At 43.7% G+C, this 19,730-nt stretch overlaps 1 protein-coding gene across 3 annotated transcripts in view; it reads left to right on the top strand.

Moving 5' to 3' along the window:
* Positions 1 to 19,730, top strand: part of CATSPERE (catsper channel auxiliary subunit epsilon) — an 891,786-nt gene that overhangs the window by 201,428 nt on the left and 670,628 nt on the right. For all 3 annotated transcript variants that reach the window (XM_075596820.1, XM_075596822.1, XM_075596819.1), the window contains one exon: positions 7,272 to 7,341. In XM_075596820.1, the coding sequence (XP_075452935.1) occupies positions 7,288 to 7,341 (54 nt within the window). In that variant the 5' untranslated portion in view covers positions 7,272 to 7,287. The remainder of the gene's footprint in view (positions 1 to 7,271; positions 7,342 to 19,730) is intronic.

The raw sequence follows: 19,730 nt of genomic DNA, 5'->3' as shown, positions 1-19,730 counted from the left end.
CTGTATACTGTATAAAAAAAGTATTGTATGCGGTCTGAAAACATCAGCATACTGTTTCAGGTATTTTATCCTGATCAATAACAACAGCCACTAAACTGTAGACTCCGGTACGTGTTTTTTTTAATCCGATTCAGCAATGTGCAGACATTGTTACACAAAGCGATATTATCCATCGAAATCCCTCCATTTGCCGTTTTCCGCATGAGATGAGAAAGTTTTCTTTTCTGATGAAAAATAAAAGTACAAGTTTTACTGTAATGGTCAGTCCCCTAAAGAAGTTCCCACAGTCAGCCCCACCAATAATTTTCTCGGGGGGCGTCTTCTGTTCACATGCGCATGCGCCTACCGTCGATGTGATGACATGCATACAGTATGCGTTTCAAGAAGGTTCCAATGCGCATGCGCCTAGCTTTCCACCAATTGTGCAGTATCTACTGCAGAAGCCGCTTAGCCGCTCAGCCAATGATATTGCTTACTGGAGAATCGCTTGACTTTTGAATCGCACTGATATTGATATTTTCAAAATAAAAAAATCAGAATAAAATACGGCAACATTACTCACCACAGAATTTCCCAATCAGCTGGCGCCGGGCCACTGCCAGTCCCGTATTCTTGATCGTACACGTCATTGACAGGTGACAGCGGAACTACTACACCTGTAGTCAGCTGATGAGGCTGGAAATCGCTTAGGTACATGCAAGCTTGCTCGAAACTGTACGCGAAATCCGTCTCAGGCTGCAGGTATCCGTGCGTGGAAAGACAGCAAGGGTTGTCACTGACGGTCGGACTGTTATTGGAAGCCGGTGCTGGTGCATTGCTTGCCAGCGACTGACGTTTCTTAGGTGGTTTTAACACGACCTTTTGCCGTCTGCATGATCATAGATACGGGAAAAACCCGGTGATACACACCAATACCCTCCAATAAAATCGGGATCAATATGAAAAAAACATGGATCGCTACATAACTTTTTCTTTATTGCACGCTTCCACACATAAGGATCTGGCGAAAATTTGTAAAAGTCATAGTTTTCGATAAAATACTGATAAATTTGAACAACTGTTGCCATCTTATCATCTGTTGCATTAATCGCGGCCCATATTAAATAAGCGTACGTTCTGTTGGGTTTTTGGAACACGACCAGCAGTTCTGCACTCATGGCGGGACTCTGGACAATAACCTGACCAGAAACTGGTGCTTGTTTTTCTTTAATATGAAAAGCCTAAATTGATACATTATTGTAACCTCTTCCTTCAGTCCCAAGGCCAATTTACAATAGACCACTGTGGTATCTTTTTAAACGAAACACCTGCAAGTCTTCACATTACTGAAGCGCATGCGCATTACAATTCATGAATATCTGCCATCTGGCGGATACGCGAAGAATTGCAACCAATTAAATCCGAACCATTATCAATAAACACATCAACCGCGCATCAACCGCGGCTGTGAATGCAACATGAATGCGGTATGAATGCGGTCAGAATGCAGCATGAACGCGGTGGCAAAAGGTGGCATTCGAAAAAAAATGCCCGAAAAATGCGGTGATGTTGGAGAATAAAAGGGGCCGCGGCTGTAAGTACTAAAAAAAATCCACTATATAAAAGCAAGCTTCACCCTGAGCTAAAGAACTGCAAACAACACCAAAAATTACATCTATCTAATTAAAAATTACATTACACACATTTAAGCATAGCAGCATAGCAAAATACATTTTAAATAGTGCAAAACAAGCATTTCCAACCAAATCATTTCTTACCCTGTATGTATATATCGATCGAGACATACATACAAACATACATACAGTGGCAAGAAATGATAATAAAAAAAAATAGTATCACATATAAAAAATTACAAAAACCAGTTAAAGTTAAAGAAAATACATTTCTTTTGTTAACTTACCATTAGCTGCCCCACTCACCGTCTGCCTTCAAAATGAGTCGCCATAGGCTTTTATAGGCCTATGACATCACATTTTCGTCATATGGTTCCCACGGCCCTGATTGGGCTGTGAAAACCATGTCATTTGGCCGAAAAATAAAAAAAAATGATGACGCCATTTCAGAATGGCTGTGCTTCATTTGCCTTTAAGATGACGTCATGAAAAGAAAGATGGCCGCCCTCACATGGTACGGTAGCCAATCAGACCATGTGACAGAGGCTTTGGGGAGAATGGATGTGATGTCTTCAAAAGCCTGTCACATGGTACTAGAGCCAATCAGAGTTGTTTTTTTGGCCAAATCACATGGTTTTCACGGCCCAATCAGGGCCGTGGGAACCATATGATGAAAATGTGACGTCATAGGCCTATAAAAGCCTATGTCGTCTCATTTTGAAGGCAGGCGCAGAGGAGGACGGACCTCTGGAAGGAAGAAGAGGACCGGGGAGTGGCAGCAGACGGTAAGAAGACCCCCAGAAGACACCAGAAGACCCCAGAAGAACAAGAAAGAAGACGGAAGAACACAGATCAAAATCCCGTTGATGCTTTGGATTACAAAAAAAAGTCTTGGTTTATTTTTTTATGGTTTTTTATTTTATGGGTTCCTGTTGCTATGCGTGGATTGGTTCGAGAGCTTGCTGTTCAACAGGAGTCGGTGAGTGGGGCAGCTAATGGTAAGTTAACATTAGAAATGTATTTTTTTTTAACTTAAACTGGTTTTTGTAATTTTTTATATGTGATACTATTTTTTTTATTAACATTTCTTGCCACTGTATGTATGTATGTATGTATGTATGTATGTATGTATGTATGTATGTATGTATGTATGTATGTCTCGATCGATATATACATACAGGGTAAGAAATGATTTGGTTGGAAATGCTTGTTTTGCACTATTTAAAATGTATTTTGCTATGCTGCTATGCTTAAATGTGTGTAATGTAATTTTTAATTAGATAGATGTAATTTTTGGTGTTGTTTGCAGTTCTTTAGGTCAGGGCGAGGCTTGCTTTTTTATAGTGGATATTTTTTGGTACTTATATTTTGTCAGTATTAACTTTTTGGAGAATGGTTTTGTTTAACGATTAAAATAGTTAATTGTGTAATTGATTTGGATGGTATTTTAATTGTTTTGGGATTTGATTAATTAATGGTAATTTATTTCTGTTGCCTTGCTTGGTTTAAATAGTATACTTGTTTGGATTTCATTGTCTTTTGTTTGGAATATTTTATTGTTAACATTGATTGGCAGAGTGTTACACAGATTTTATGCATCATGTATACAATGTAAATTCAATGTTTTGATTGGCATTTAATGATATTGATTGGAGATGAGAATTATTTTATTAGGAAATAGGATTTTGTTTTACTGCGGCTATATAATATTGTAATTTTCATATGCAAGGTGATGTATTGATATGGCGAAGTGGTATTTTTATTTGTGTATGTTTTTGTTAACCCTTAAACATTTCTTTGTATATTGGTTAATCATGTGTATATATATATACACACAGGTAAACCCCGTTATAGCGCGACCAGTTATAACGCGAAATCGGTTATAACGCGGTTTTCACGTGGCTCCCATTTTTTAAAAATTATTTTTAATTTTTACATTTTTTTTGGGGGGGTGAGCATAAATTGGGACAAAACATCCCCCCCTCTCTCACAGTATCCCCCCCTTCTCACAGCCCCCCCTTGCTCAAAGTACACACCAGCTCACAAAGTACCCCCCCTGCTTACAGTACCCCCCCTCTCTCACAGTATCCCCCCCTGCTCACAGCCCCCCCTTGCTCAAAGTACACACCAGCTCACAAAATACCCCCCTGCTCTAACAGTAACCCCCTCCCTACTCACTGTAATCCCCTTCTCAAATTCACTTCTTCTCGCTGGCTTCATACAGTTCCTTTGCATCCTGCTTAGCGAGTGAATCGTCCACACTGCTCCCCTGGTCTCTCCCGGCAGTTGACAAAGACACCAGAGAGCGTGAAGCCAGAATCTCGATTAGACACCCCTCACATGCGCGTGCGCCGTGCGCATGCGCCGTGTGTGCGGCTCGTGAGATGTGGATGTGGGCTGCCTGTCTCTCCCTGAAGGGACTTGCCCCCCACGATCCAGCAAGCATCCTCTGCTGAATTCCATACCAGGACCATAGCAAAGGCCCCTATCGCCTCTCGCAGCTCGGCAGCTGGCAGTTCTCACGCCAAGGGCTAGTATACTGACCCCTGTCAGCACGCACTGTTCCATCAGATTTGGCCAGCTTGAATTGCTCTCATTCACAAAATGGGACCAGCAGGTGTGGCTATGTTTTCAGTCCGTCCTCTCGAGCTATTTGAGTAGCACAATGCCTTAAGCTTTGTGTAGTTGCTGCTGCCCCACCGGCTCTGGGAATGCTGGGAGAGCTCTCAGCTTTCCCTCAGGCGGACGCGGTAGTATTAACCGCTAAGGTAATGAAGGGGTTAAGTCCACCCGCAACCCCCTTGCAAGCCCTAAACAGCCACCAAGGGCCAAATACCCCCTTCACCCTCCCCTCCTACCCACAATAAACCTGGCACGGCTGGTTAACCCCTTCATTACCTTAGCGGTTAGCCGCTAAGGTAATGAAGTGGGCTTTAAATGCATTTTTCCTGCCTCGGATGCATACCGGGGGGCTCCGGTGCTGGTATTAATGGGTATCAGCTCCGGAGACCCCCGACATCAATCCCAGGCAGGAAAAAGGCCTGATTTTTTCTAAGTGTCGACCTTGCCGATCCTTCTCCCCCACCAACTTGCCGGCGGGCCGGATTGCCGTAAAATTCTCAATTCTAGAGTGCCGATCAGCAGCGAAAAGCTGATCGGGGCTACTAGAATTGAGCGCGTTTCAAAAAGTGCCGATAAGTGGTGAAAAGTGGTCACTTATTCTTATTTTTTATTCGGCTATAAAAAATGCTGATTTTTGGAGCTTATCGGCGCTTACTGAATCGGAGAGGCAAAATTTGCGAGAAAATGGCGAAAACGGCTTTTCGGTGCTTACTGCATGAGGCCCCAAGTGTTGATGGTACGGCCATGCCACACGCAAGATGGAAAAACATTAATGTAATTCCATAAGGTCTCTTGCCAAGTACAGACCTGCGGATTTAATCTGTTTTGACTGGAATCTTAGCTTCTATCCTCCTTCAGATACAGTATGTTCCTACAGTATATCCAGATCTAATTACAGTTCACACCTCAATCAATTTCTGTCTGTGCTCTTTCTCCTTCAGTACTGCTTTTGGTTTCCAGTTCAGACAATGACATGCCAATGTTTCCCTTCCTGCAAGTCTCCCTTGTATTCTCCAGTCCAGCCCCTGGATTCAACACAAAAAGAGATATTGAAATATGCTGCTCACCGTTTCTCTCCTCACAACCGTACACCTCCATCACCTGGGGCTAAAGTGATTTTCATTAGCTTTCCATTGTTGAAAGTTGCCACTTATGGGGCCTCCCTTTTGCAACAGTCTTCTAGTTTTCTTCTAAGAAACCTGGTGATTTTTTTCAAGCCATGAACTTTACTTGAGCTGAGTCTGCACATGAAAAGCTTGCTGTGTATGCTGACATATGTAACTATATCTGAACATTCATGCTGCTACAGTAGTTGTGCCTTGAACCTGATATCTGTACATGAGGCCTCTAACCTAAATCTCCTAGCTATGCCATTTTCCCCATTATAAAAGCCTCCTGCCCTGCCAAAGTATGTGCTTTGACTTCCAATAGGTAATTCAATGTAATCCTGTGCTAAAAATCAGAAATTTGTGCTGGCAGTAGCTTCATTAATCTAAAGTATTAGTAAAGATTAGAGATGAGTGAAATTTACCCCGGATACGGATTGGCTGTTTCCTTTTAGCCGTGTATCAGTCTAAAAAAACAGATTAGTTTTTTTTTTCTATCGCTGAAAATCCGCCCAAGGGAGGGAAAGAGGTGGTTGTTTGGCCCGGTAAGAGGGAAGGAAGGAGATTTTTTTTAAGTGAAACTTCTTTGCTGGCGCCTACAGGGTTTTCATGGGGAAAAATCCTTGCGTGGTAACGAAAAACCGTAACACGAGTGACGTCACGGTACTAATAAGCACGCGCCGTTGGTCGAATCCATTGCGCGCACATGCGTAAAAAAACACTGCCGGGTCTCGCCGCACATGCACAGAGGTGGGTGGAGTCTGGCACACGTGTTTTGCCGGACGAAGTCTGGTGCACATGCACAGTGGCGGCCGGGCTCAGCGCTTGGGATACAGAGACACCCGCAGACACACACACACACACAGAGGCAGGCACACACACACACAGAGGCAGGCAGGCAGATACACACACAGGCACACAGAGGCAGACACACACACACAAAGGCAGGCACACACAAACACAACACAGACACAGGCTTACACACAGAGGCAGGCAAACGCACACACAGACACCAGAGACGCACGCACACACACGCACAGAGACGTATGCACACACACACAGAGACACACACGTGCACACACGCACACAGAGACACACACACAGAAAGTTAGTATAACTATATAAGTACAAATATCTAAAACAGAGGGGTCTGCAGAGCACACGTGTTCTAAATCAAACTTCTTTGCGTTTTGCCACTGCCATTGTGTTTTGAATTTTAATTAAAAATATCACCATCACAATACATATAATATCTGTGACAAAACAGTGACCAACCACAAAGAAGTTTCACTTAAAATGTGCGTGCTCAGCACACACGGGAGACCGAGGCACCCGCAGACACACACACACAGAGGCACGAGAGTTGCACACACACAGACAGTTAGTATAACTATATAAGCGCAAATAGCTAAAAGAGAGGTATGTGCCGAGCACGCGCGTTCTAAGTCAAACTTTGCGTTTTGTCACTTACATTGTGTTTTGAATTTTAATTAAAAATATCACCATCACAAATACAATATATGTGACAAAACAGTAACCAAAGACTACCACACTAAAATTAAGTTTATTTTAAAAAATTTATTTAATGTGTAGGCAGATGATCGTAAATGGGATGTGCAAGGGCTAAGCTGTAGGTATTCCAGAAAGTTATTGAAGATTACACATTGAGCCATATTTAATAAGTAGTGCTACTCCATGATACACCTTCTGGTACCACTTAGTAAATACAGTATGACCCTTTACAGGCCATTTATATGAATCATCAGTAAGGTGTCTTTCAGCTGAGAAGGTGTCCTATGTAGCAACACTTCTTGGTAAATATGGCCCATTATACCTTGAGTATACAATTAAATGTTAGCAACATTTTAACATGAAGTGTTTAGTTTGATCAGAGTGATACAATTTTACAAAGATTTTCATATCCTTTTAGTTCTCCAAAAACCTTTATGACCTGTCCAGTTGCTGGAAAACATACAGTTGGCCCATGGACTACAGCAGCTGTGAGTAAAATGTAAACATGTTATTTACTTATATGTTAATTATAGTGCTCTAATAAGGTAGACATTAGGTCAATATTTTTAAGAGTTAAAAACATTGTTTAAATTTACACATATGATGTTTGTGTCTGGTTTCTAGGGTAGTCTCACATAGTTGCAAACATAACTTATGAATATCATTGCTATCTTTAGATTCATTTACTGAAAAAAAAAATATTTGTTTCTCTTAAAGTTTTTATTTTTATCAGGACATCTAAAATACTTGCTCTTCAGATACTTATTGTTCTTCCTACCTGTATGTCTATTGATTCCATTTAATGACTTGATAAATTAAAAACAAATGAAAACATTTTGATTTACAATTTAACTGTTTAGGTTGGGTAATATACCGGTACCATAGTAATATTGCGATAATAAAAACTGACAGTACAGTAAGTCAATATGGGAGATGATTTATTATCGCATTATGTGGGTAAGAGGAGCAGCTTTTAAAGCTGCTATGCTGTTCTGACAAGAAAATTACTTATTCAAAGATTGATTCGGGTTGTCGATCTCAGCCACGAGTGCACACATGAACCAACACCAGTTGTTATTAGTAAATACAATTTATTGGTTACTTAGCTTGGGATATTCAGCATCTTATGGTACTCAGAAATCCGCACAACATCAACCAGGGGACTCCCGCTGTCACGGGAGACCAGCTCTTTTAACACCTTAATACTCGTATCATTTGATTAAGCAAAGCGAAGAGATAAAATAAATTGTGAAATATTTACAGAAAAGAACATACACACATTAGTTTACAATTACACTAAATACACTTACTGGGATGGGGAAAACGAAAAATCTTCATCCCAAAACAAAATCTTTGGAAATAAAGTCTCTAAGCACAATTTCCCAGGAGCGGGAGTTGTGCGCAAATAGAGCTGAAAACAGTCTTTGGTCAGTGGCGCCTCTCACAACCGCTGTTACTCCGCCAGAGCTGCTTCCGTCTTTCTGTCGCTGTGATATTGGATCTGGAAACCTTAGTTCTTATGAAATCGTAAATCTTGTTACGAAGTTACTTGTTACTTGGTGAATCTGGTTCCCGATGGGCTGCAGGGTTTCTTATACACAAAACAGTCCTATACTTAACCCGTGCAGCCAATCTACTCCGTGGGAATAATATTCCCCACCTATCCCGGAGTTGCCAATACTTTGCTAAACCTGGCAAAGGGGCTTCTTAGTTTGCTAAACGCATGCGCAAACCTCACACCTTTGCCGCTTAGCATACCATACCTGGCCCCCTTACCTAGCGACATTTTGTCTGAGCTGGCCGGACATCTGACCCATTTGCCTTGATATTTACTAAGATGGGGATACTTGAGTTACATCTCCCCACTTCACACCTTAGTAGGTCGGAGCCTTTCAACTCTGGACTTTTTCAGACATCATGGCAGCACACCAGCAGGTGTCTTAGAAGGTCAGGGCTGAATATGCGCCATTCCCTTGCAGGCATTTCTTGCCATACATTTCTAAATGACCATACTTAGAAATTATGGGTTTCCGCTGTCTCTGGCATGTTAGATGAAAATCCCAATATGCCTAACATGTTAACACAATTAAAATAGGGGAACTTTAATTCATCAATTTTTATATAACTCTATAAAAATTGTGCGATATGATATTTCTTGATTTTACCCAAACAGTGCTCACAGCAAATCTCACTGTGCTAGGAACTTCCTAGCGAAAGTTATTCAAAAGCCGCCTGCTATGCTGCTTGGGGCTGGGTTTTAAAACCATTTTTCCTTTGCACGGTTACAGGAAAACACTTGATAAGGAAAAAGGATACCTGGCGCTCAATAGACACTCAGTCCATGTGATACACAGTCCTTGAGGAACCCACCTAGATAGTCCAAGTCCTTTAGGTTGGAAAATGGAGATTCTCTTGACTGGCCCAATTCTTGATTTTCCCCCTAAAAAAGGGTTAAAAAAAAGCACACCATTGCGCAGTACACCAGGACTAGCAATGTCTCTTAAAAACAATACACTATGCCTACTTACAAGAATTCTCTTGTTAGATGTGGTTGAGAGGATCTGTGCTTTATCCCCTTCTTCTCCGCTGATGCCACAAATCCCACGTGTAGTTCCTCAATCTCCTGTGCCCTTGGTGCTCTCGGATACCCAAATCACGATTGGCCCCAATGTGGAGAGAGTACAGCAAAGATGGTGTAGATTGCACAACAATTTATTAAAACACGGCTACAACAGCCAAACAGACACTCACATGCTAGATGTGGTTTAAAATCGATATTAGGATGCCGTCCGCAACTTGCACGGGAGTCCCCTTAGCACTGCAGCCTAGACAGGGCGATTTCACCCCCTCTCAGCAGCAGGCTCCAATACACGAGCTCCCACCACTGCCTGTTGTGTGTTTCGGCGCTGATCTTGCTGATGCCACACTGTGTGCGCTGCCTGCGTCTCTTGGGACTCCCCTGCCTACGGCTCCTCGAAGCTCCTTCCACCCTAACGCGTTTCATGACGTGGTGACGTCACTTTCTCAAAGGAATGTGGAGCTATTCTAAATGATCTCTATTTATACCCCAGAAGGGCATCAACCCCCTGCAGTACAATCTAATGCATTACATTAACAAATACACATTAAAATACTTTAAAATTACATAATGCCTGATCTACACTCCCATTGTTCCAGCAGGTCTCAAGGGAATAACAAGATTTAGAGACATGGATCTGGAATGTCGGATCTAGAAATAAAAGCCAGGTGTGAATGACTAGTTTCCTGAACCCCTTAACCAGTGTCTGGATGTCCCCGCTTCACAATATCTAAAGCAGCAATCCCGCCTGGGATCTTACCTGATCTGCAGTCCCTCAATGTCCAGGTACCCTCAGTCCCGCAATGTTATACATTGGAGGGGAGGTGTTCCCTACCTGTCTTCTGGGTCAGGGGGGGTTCCGATGTCTTCCGTGTGAAGCTTGAGTCAGATCTGGAAGAAAGCAGTATAGGTTATTTCGGTGTAGTATAGGGCAGTTAATATACATAGGGTAATAACAGATCCAGATCCAGAATGTGAGAGAGTGTGGGTGACAGAGAGAGAGAGTGGGACAGAGAGAGAGTGTGTGGGGGAGAGAGAGAGAATGTGGGGGAGAGAGAGAGAGTGTGGGGGAGAGAGAGAGAGTGTGTGGGGGAGAGAGAGAGAGTGTGGGGGAGAGAGAGTGTGGGGGAGAGAGAGAGTGTGGGGGAGAGAGAGTGTGGGGGAGAGGGAGAGACACAGAGGAGGGAGACAGAGAGGGGGGAGACAGAGAGGGGAGAAATGGTGGGTGACACACACACACACACACACAGAGGGTGGGTGATACACAGAGAGAGAGAGGGTGGGTGGCTGGGTGACTGACTAGCTGGGTGACTGACTGGCTGGGTGACTGACTTGCTGGGTGACTGACTGGGTGGGTGACTGACTGACTGGCTGGGTGACTGACTGACTGACTGGGTGGGTGACTGACTGACTGGGTTTGACTGACTGGGTGGGTGACTGACTGACTGGGTGGGTGACTGACTGACTGACTGGGTGGGTAACTGACTGACTGGGTGGGTGACTGACTGGGTGGGTGACTGACTGGGTGAGTGACTGACTGACTGACTGGGTGGGTGACTGACTGACTGACTGACTGGGTGGGTGACTGACTGACTGGGTGACTGACTGACTGACTGGGTGGGTGACTGACTGACTGGGGTGGGTGACTGACTGACTGGGTGACTGACTGGGTGGGTGACTGACTGACTGGGGTGGGTGGCTGACTGGGTGGGTGACTGACTGACTGGGTGGGTGACTGACTGACTGGGGCAGGGGTGACTGACTGACTGGGGCAGGGGTGATTGACTGACTGACTGGGGCAGGGGTGACTGACTGGGGCAGGGGTGACTGACTGGGGCAGGGGTGACTGACTGGGGCAGGGGTGACTGACTGGGGCAGGGGTGACTGACTGACTGGGCCAGGGGTGACTGACTGACTGGGGCAGGGGTGACTGAATGACTGGGGCAGGGGTGACTGACTGACTGGGCCAGGGGTGACTGACTGACTGGGGCAGGGGTGACTGAATGACTGGGGCAGGGGTGACTGACTGACTGGGGCAGGGGTGACTGACTGACTGGGGCAGGGGTGACCGACTGGGGGGGTACCTCTGGTGTCACACATACTCCCACACACACATTCTCCCATACACACACACACACGCACGCACACACACACGCACGCACGCACGCACGCACGCACGCACACACACACACACACACACACACACACACACACATTCTCCCATACACACACACACACACGAGATGTCCCCCAGCGTGCGCCCCAGAGGACAGTCAGCCCCACCGTGGCCGCCACTGCCCTGCTCCCCTCGCCGGCATGTCCCGCAGTGCGCGGCCAAGCAGGTTTGCAGGCTGCATCTTCCCCCCACCCCGCGGAGGCATGAAGCTAGTGGGCGGGCGGGCAGACCGGCATATCCCCCCCCCCACCTCATGCGGCGGCTGCGCCGTCATGAAGATAGCTGGCGGGCGTAGTGTAAGCTTTGGGGAGGCGGCAGGGTGGGTGGGAGGCACGTGGTGAGGGCCCCCCCACATACGCCAATCGGGCTGCAGCAGTGGGGACCTCCCGCCCCGAGCAGCGATCGGTGGATCGAGGGACAGGAGGAGGGGAGGGGAAGGGGACAGGAGGAGGGGAAGAGGGCAGGAGGAGGGGAAGGAGACAGGAGGAGGGAAAGGGGACAGGAGGAGGGGAAGGGGACAGGAGGAGGGGAAGGGGACAGGAGGAGGGGAGAGCTAACGCAAAGGCGCGTACTGGCGGCAGAGGACAAGAGCAAAGGGCCACGGGGGTGAGTAGGGAGCCATGTGGGGACCAGGGGGATCGCACAGGTTGTCTTGCAGGAGGCAGGGAAGGAGCAGAGGGGCCGCAGCAAGGAGAGATTGGAGAGTACTTACTCTCCAACAGATCACCAGGCAGAAAGAATGGCTGCTCGTTGGGGGCGGGCTCATATAGAGCCTGGCCGCACACCCACAAAACCTGGGAGAGCGCGCCAATCAGCTGTCAGGTAGGGGGAGTTTTTTGGGTTTTTTTTCAGCGCGACCAGGGAAAATTTCAGCGCGAGCTGGGAAATTTAAAAAAACAAACACGTGTGCTGCTTGGGCCAATATTTGCTCGCCCAGAGGTTAAATCCACTCGCCCTGGGCGTGCAAATGTATAGGATTGTCGAACACTGTATATATGTGTACACTGGCGACACACTTTATTCGAGCACGGCTAGTCCCGCGAATTCGGGTATACTCGGGTGTATTCAGGTTTCTGATAGTTTTCTGCCAGAGTGCATTGCGTTATTTTCCGGCAGGAATTTAAGCTTTTTATTCCGGCTTGCTGAAATACTGCAATGCCGTCTAAATACACATGGTGGCGCTTGCGAGCTGTTCTCTGTGAAGCCGTCCCCTATAATGAATTGTAATGCAGTATATATACTGTATATATATATATATATACTGTATAACAACAACCCCTGTAAGCCCTAACATACTGTACAGTACTGTATATGCACATACATAAATGATACTACTGTATGGGCGGCGGGGGCGAGATGTGTTTGCAGCAGAGAGAGATCTGCTGCTCTCTCTCTGCGCAAACATCCGCACATTAAAAGTTATTTGAAATACATTTTTATTGATAGTGTAGATGTGCAGGGGGTCTCCGGAGCTGAACCGCGTTGGTTTTAGGTCTGGGGACCCCGTGCCCCCCGAGATACAGGCCCCTTTAGGGGGTGCCGGTATCCCTCTGCTTGGTTTAAAGGTCCGATCACGTGACCGCGGCCTGTAAACCAAGTAGAGCAGAGGGATACCGGCACCCCCTAAAGGGGCCTGTATCTCGGGGGGCACGGGGTCCCCAGACCTGAAACCTGTGCGCTTCTGCTCTGGAGACCCCCTGCACATGTACAGTATCAATAAAACACATACAATATACAGTATAAATAAACACTCGTTCTTTACCTTAGCGGCTATGCACTATGGTAAAGAAGCATCATTTCTGTATTTTAATAATATTGTACAGTGAGCAGGGGGTTCCCTGAGCCAGAAATTAATGCTCAGGGACCCCCCCTGCTCCTGCTCAATATTATTAAAAATACAGAAATGCTGCGTCATTACCATAGCGGATAGCCGCTAAGGCAATGAAGGGGTTAACCCACCGTGCCCGCTTTATTGTGTGTAGTGGGTGGGGATGGGTGAGGGGGGGTATTTGGCCCTTGGTGGGAGTTTAGGACTTGCGGGGGGGTTGCGGGTGCACTTAACCCCTTCACGACCGTAGCAGTTAATACCGCTACGGTCATGAAGGGGTTAAGCCCTCCCGCTACCCCCCGCAAGCCCTAAACAAGCACCGTTGGGGCTAATACCCCATTCACCCACCCTCCCGCTACCTACAATAAAAAAAATACACACACACAGCAGCCCCACAATTAATAAATAAATCAAAATAAATAAATAAATACATGAAGAGAAATAAATATATACTGTATATATATACTGGATATATATACAGTATATATATAATAACAATCCCTATACATATACAGTATATACTTTGTATATATATACACTGTATATATATATATATATATATATATATATATATATATATATATATATATATATATATATATATATTCAGTATATATACACACATGATGAACCAATAGTACAAATACATGTAGAATGGTTATCAAAATCATACTGTCCTACAGATAACGCTTCTCTATACAGACAATAATAATAATCCATTTAATAATCCTAACTTATTTTACAATATAAAACATAACATTCCAATCCACACAGTACATTGCATTTACATTGTATAAATGATGCATAAAATCTATGCACCATATACATTCTGCAAATGAATGTTAACAATATACGTAATTGCAAGCTACTCTACCAGTAAATACAAACACTTCCAAACAATTCAACTATTTTAACCAATCAAGTATACAAAAATCAATATATACTGTAAGTACCAACCAGAAAACACAATTTAAAACCAAATCTAACCCTTACAATACCAAGGATTACATCTATCTAATTGTAAAAAACCTTATACATTATACACAGCATTGTTTAAAGCCCCCTCCCCCTAATGTTTCTGTTAAACAGTTTACATTGAAGGGAGAGAGATGTAAAGGCCTTTAGCCCCCTCCCCCCTAATGTTTCTGTTAAACAGATTACATTGAAAGGAGAGAGATTTTACAGAAACACACATTAGGGGGGAGGGGGCTTTAAACAGATTACATTGAAGGGAGAGAGATTTTACAGAAACACACATTAGGGGGGAGGGGGCTTTAAACAGATTACATTGAAGAGAGAGAGATGTTTCTGTTACCAGTAAATCTCCCTCCCTGCATTGCTAACCACCCTCACCCCCTACCCACATACCGTTACCCCCCCCCATCCTGGCCATGGCCCCTCCGCTTCTGCAAAACAGACACAAAAATTAAAACATACAAAGTAATGTCCCCTAACCCCTTAATCACCATAGCGGTTATTAACCGCTACAGTCATGAAGGGGTTAACCCACCCTCACCCACCACTCGGGATGCCTACATACCCTCCCACACTAACCCCCCCCCACCCGTGAGGCCTAACCACCCAGTCAGTACCCACAAGGGAGGCCTACCCACATACCGTTGGGGAAACACCCCACCCCCACCCCAGTACCCACAATAAAAACAGTACAATGACCCACAATAAACAGCATTATATTTATTAAATACATTACCCACCCCCTGTGCCCCCCCCATAAATACAAGATTTATTCTTTTACATTCAGGGTCCATAACGCAGCCCCACGCTAGTCCCCGGTGGGCTGGCAGGGCACCTGGACAGACCTACAGTTTACCAGCAGCATTCTACAGGTTCTGGAGGCCTGCTGGTGGATCCTGCCAGCACCATGGCGCCCAGGTGGTCTCCTTGGGTCACCGTGAGCCACAATTGGGTCCCCACGGTAGGCCCAAGGATGTATGGGAGCCCCGGGTCAAACCCACAGGTGTCTGCGGGGCCTCGGGTGGTTCCCATGGGGGTCTGGGGAACTCACGGGTGCTCACTACGGGTCCGCGGTGCCCCCACAGAAGTGGGACCACACATCATCATCCCCGCACCTACGGATCGGAGGTGCCCCCACAGAAGTGGGACCACACATCGTCATGCCCGCAGACTACGGGTCGGAGGTGCCCCCACAGAAGTGGGACCACACATCGTCATCCCCGCATGTGTCACCCGTGGAACCACCAGCCTGCTACCCTTTAGGATACCCGAAGATACCCACAGGTGGTCTCCATAGGCACCACGCAAAACCACGGAATCAAACCCTGAATGTAAAAAAAATAAACCTGGCCTATACATTCAATACATACACCCTCCCCCCCAACACCTACAGTACAATAATGTGCAAAATAACTATTATCCAGATATGGATAATAGATTAATTGCCCATTATTAAAAACATTAACTAGCATATACAAATAAATAAAGTACTACTGACCTCATCAATACGAAGTGTCCGATGCCAGCGCCTTCCTTCTCTTGCCCACACAATACATAGCCAAAACCAAGGCAATACATTGCAAGTACATTCAGATATCAATTAACCCCTTAAACACCTTATCGGATAATAACCGCAAAGGTAATTAAGGGGTTAAGCCACACAGGCACGATACCCACCCTTCACCCATGAATTTGTACTGTGGCTTCATCATGCAACTATATATATATACTGTATATATATATATACAGAGAGACAGAGAGAAAGAGAGAGAGATATATATATACAGTATATATATATATATATATATATATATATATATATATATATATATATATACACACACGTTATATACACACCCATGATAAACCAATATACAGTACAAATAAATGTAGAAGGGTTATCAAAAGCACTGTCCTACAACCAAACACTTCTCCATACAGTACATACACACTAAATTAAAATCAATTTCCTTTAATATTCATAACTGATCTCTCAATCTACTGTAAATCATCACTAAACCTCTGAAAAGCCATTTAAACAACTTACATTCCAATATAAATGATGCCTAAATATCTACAGTATGCACCATATACATTCTGCAAATTTATCAACCAAGTAAACAAAACTCAATTAGCAATCATTATTTACATCCCTAAACATTTCATACTCAATCATGAACAATGAAACCATTAACAGATTCACGCCTAGAGCAGAACAATTAAGCCTTTGAAAAAATATAAGTACTGACAAAAATACAACCTTTACAGTACAACCAAGGCTATCTATCCCTGACCTTCCTCAAACACACAATACAATACCAAGGAAAAATACATCTATCTAATTTTAAAATACTTTAAACTCACAAAATAATTAAAAACACATCTAAACCAGCTTTTAAAACATCATCATTTCTTACCCTGAATGTATACTGTACAGTATATCTCTCTAGACATATATATTGTACATACATACATACATACAGTGGCAAGAAATGATATACCACAAAAAAAAAAAATACACATGTTAAAAAACCTTTTGAAAAAATTAACAAGTTAAATAAAATACATTTCTTTACTGTAGTTCACTTACCATTACTTGCCCCCACCGACTCCCGTTGCGCAGCTTACTCACGAACCAATCCACGATCAGGAACCCATAAAATAATAAACCATTCAAAATAATAAACATTAAACTAAAAATCCAAACCAATCCACGGGTCTTCTACTTGTAATACATCTTCATCTGTATTCTTCTTTCTTCTATCTCCTTCCGGGCGGGGCAGGGCGTGGTCTTCTTTCCATCATCGGCCACGCCCTTGTCTTTTTTCTTCTCCGGAGGTCCTTCCTCCGCGGCGTCTGGCTGCAAAATGAGACGACATAGGCTTTTAAAGGCCTATGACGTCACATTTTTCGTCATGGTTCCCACGGTCCTGATTGGACCGTGAAAACCATGTGTTTTGGCCGATAAAAAAAAAATGATGATGTCACTTAAAGGGAATGAAAGCACAGCCAATCAGAATGGCTTTGCTTCAATTGCCTTTAAGATGACGTCATGAAAAGGCACATGGCCGTGCACACATGGTACTAGAGCCAATCAGAGCGTGGGAACTTTATCCCTACTCTGATTGGCTCTGGTATACCATGTGTCAGGGGCTTGGGGGAGAAAGGATGTGACGTCAATAAGGATAAAGTTCCCACGCTCTGATTGGCTACCGTACCACGTGACAGGTTTTCATTGACGTCACATCCTTTCTCCCCCAAGCCCCTGACACATGGTATACCAGAGCCAATCAGAGTAGGGATAAAGTTCCCACGCTCTGATTGGCTCTAGTACCATGTGTGCACGGCCATGTGCCTTTTCATGACGTCATCTTAAAGGCAATTGAAGCAAAGCCATTCTGATTGGCTGTGCTTTCATTCCCTTTAAGTGACGTCATCATTTTTTTTTTATCGGCCAAAACACATGGTTTTCACGGTCCAATCAGGACCGTGGGAACCATGACGAAAAATGTGACGTCATAGGCCTTTAAAAGCCTATGTCGTCTCATTTTGCAGCCAGACGCCGCGGAGGAAGGACCTCCGGAGAAGAAAAAAGACAAGGGCGTGGCCGATGATGGAAAGAAGACCACGCCCTGCCCCGCCCGGAAGGAGATAGAAGAAAGAAGAATACAGATGAAGATGTATTACAAGTAGAAGACCCGTGGATTGGTTTGGATTTTTAGTTTAATGTTTATTATTTTGAATGGTTTATTATTTTATGGGTTCCTGATCGTGGATTGGTTCGTGAGTAAGCTGCGCAACGGGAGTCGGTGGGGGCAAGTAATGGTAAGTGAACTACAGTAAAGAAATGTATTTTATTTAACTTGTTAATTTTTTCAAAAGGTTTTTTAACATGTGTATTTTTTTTTTTGTGGTATATCATTTCTTGCCACTGTATGTATGTATGTATGTACAATATATATGTCTAGAGAGATATACTGTACAGTATACATTCAGGGTAAGAAATGATGATGTTTTAAAAGCTGGATTAGATGTGTTTTTAATTATTTTGTGAGTTTAAAGTATTTTAAAATTAGATAGATGTATTATTCCTTGGTATTGTATTGTGTGTTTGAGGAAGGTCAGGGATAGATAGCCTTGGTTGTACTGTAAAGGTTGTATTTTTGTCGGTACTTATATTTTTTCAAAGGCTTAATTGTTCTGCTCTAGGCGTGAATCTGTTAATGGTTTCATTGTTCATGATTGAGTGTGAAATGTTTAGGGATGTAAATAATGATTGCTAATTGATTTTTGTTTACGTTGATTAATTTGCAGAATGTATACAGTATGGTGCATAGATTTTATGCATTTTGGAATGTGACTTTTTTCATTGGTTTGTGATCATATACAGTACAGTAGATTGTGAGATCAGTTAGGATTTTTAAAGGAAATTGATTTTAATGTAGTGTCTGTATGGAGACGTGTTTGGTTGTAGGGCAGTATGCTTTTGATAACCCTTCTACATTTATTTGTACTGTATATTGGTTTATCATGGGTGTGTACTGTATATAACGTGTGTGTATATATATATATATATATATTTACAGTATATATATATATATATATATATATATAGTTATACGTTACCGTTCCAAGGATTGGTAAACAAGAGACAGCACTCAATGTTGAAGATCAAAGTGTATTAGTGAAAGCAAAAATACATCCAGAAACCCAACGTTTCGGTCCTACAGAATGGGACCTTCCTCAGGGGGATATCCCCCTGAGGAAGGTCCCATTCTGTAGGACCGAAACGTTGGGTTTCTGGATGTATTTTTGCTTTCACTAATACACTTTGATCTTCAACATTGAGTGCTGTCTCTTGTTTACCAATCCTTGGAACGGTAACGTATAACTACATTCTCTATATGGGACGTGCACCTGTGGCTTAACAGCACCTATTGGAGTGCCAACTGCCTTATCTGACTATATATATATATATATATATACTGTATATCTCTCTCTCTCTCTCTCTTTCTCTCTGTCTCTCTGTATATATATATACAGTATATATATATAGTTGCATGATGAAGCCACAGTACAAATTCATGGGTGAAGGGTGGGTATCGTGCCTGTGTGGCTTAACCCCTTAATTACCTTTGCGGTTATTATCCGATAAGGTGTTTAAGGGGTTAATTGATATCTGAATGTAATTGCAATGTATTGGCTTTGTTTTGGCTATGTTTTGTGTGGGCAAGAGAAGGAAGGCGCTGGCGTCGGACACTTCGTATTGATGAGGTCAGTAGTACTTTATTTATTTGTATATGCTAGTTAATGTTTTTAA

The sequence above is a fragment of the Ascaphus truei genome, chromosome 4 (assembly GCF_040206685.1).
Source record: "Ascaphus truei isolate aAscTru1 chromosome 4, aAscTru1.hap1, whole genome shotgun sequence".
NCBI lineage: Eukaryota > Metazoa > Chordata > Amphibia > Anura > Ascaphidae > Ascaphus > Ascaphus truei.
The sequence above is the reverse complement of the archived record's forward strand: the minus strand, read 5'-3'. Positions and strand labels throughout refer to the sequence as shown.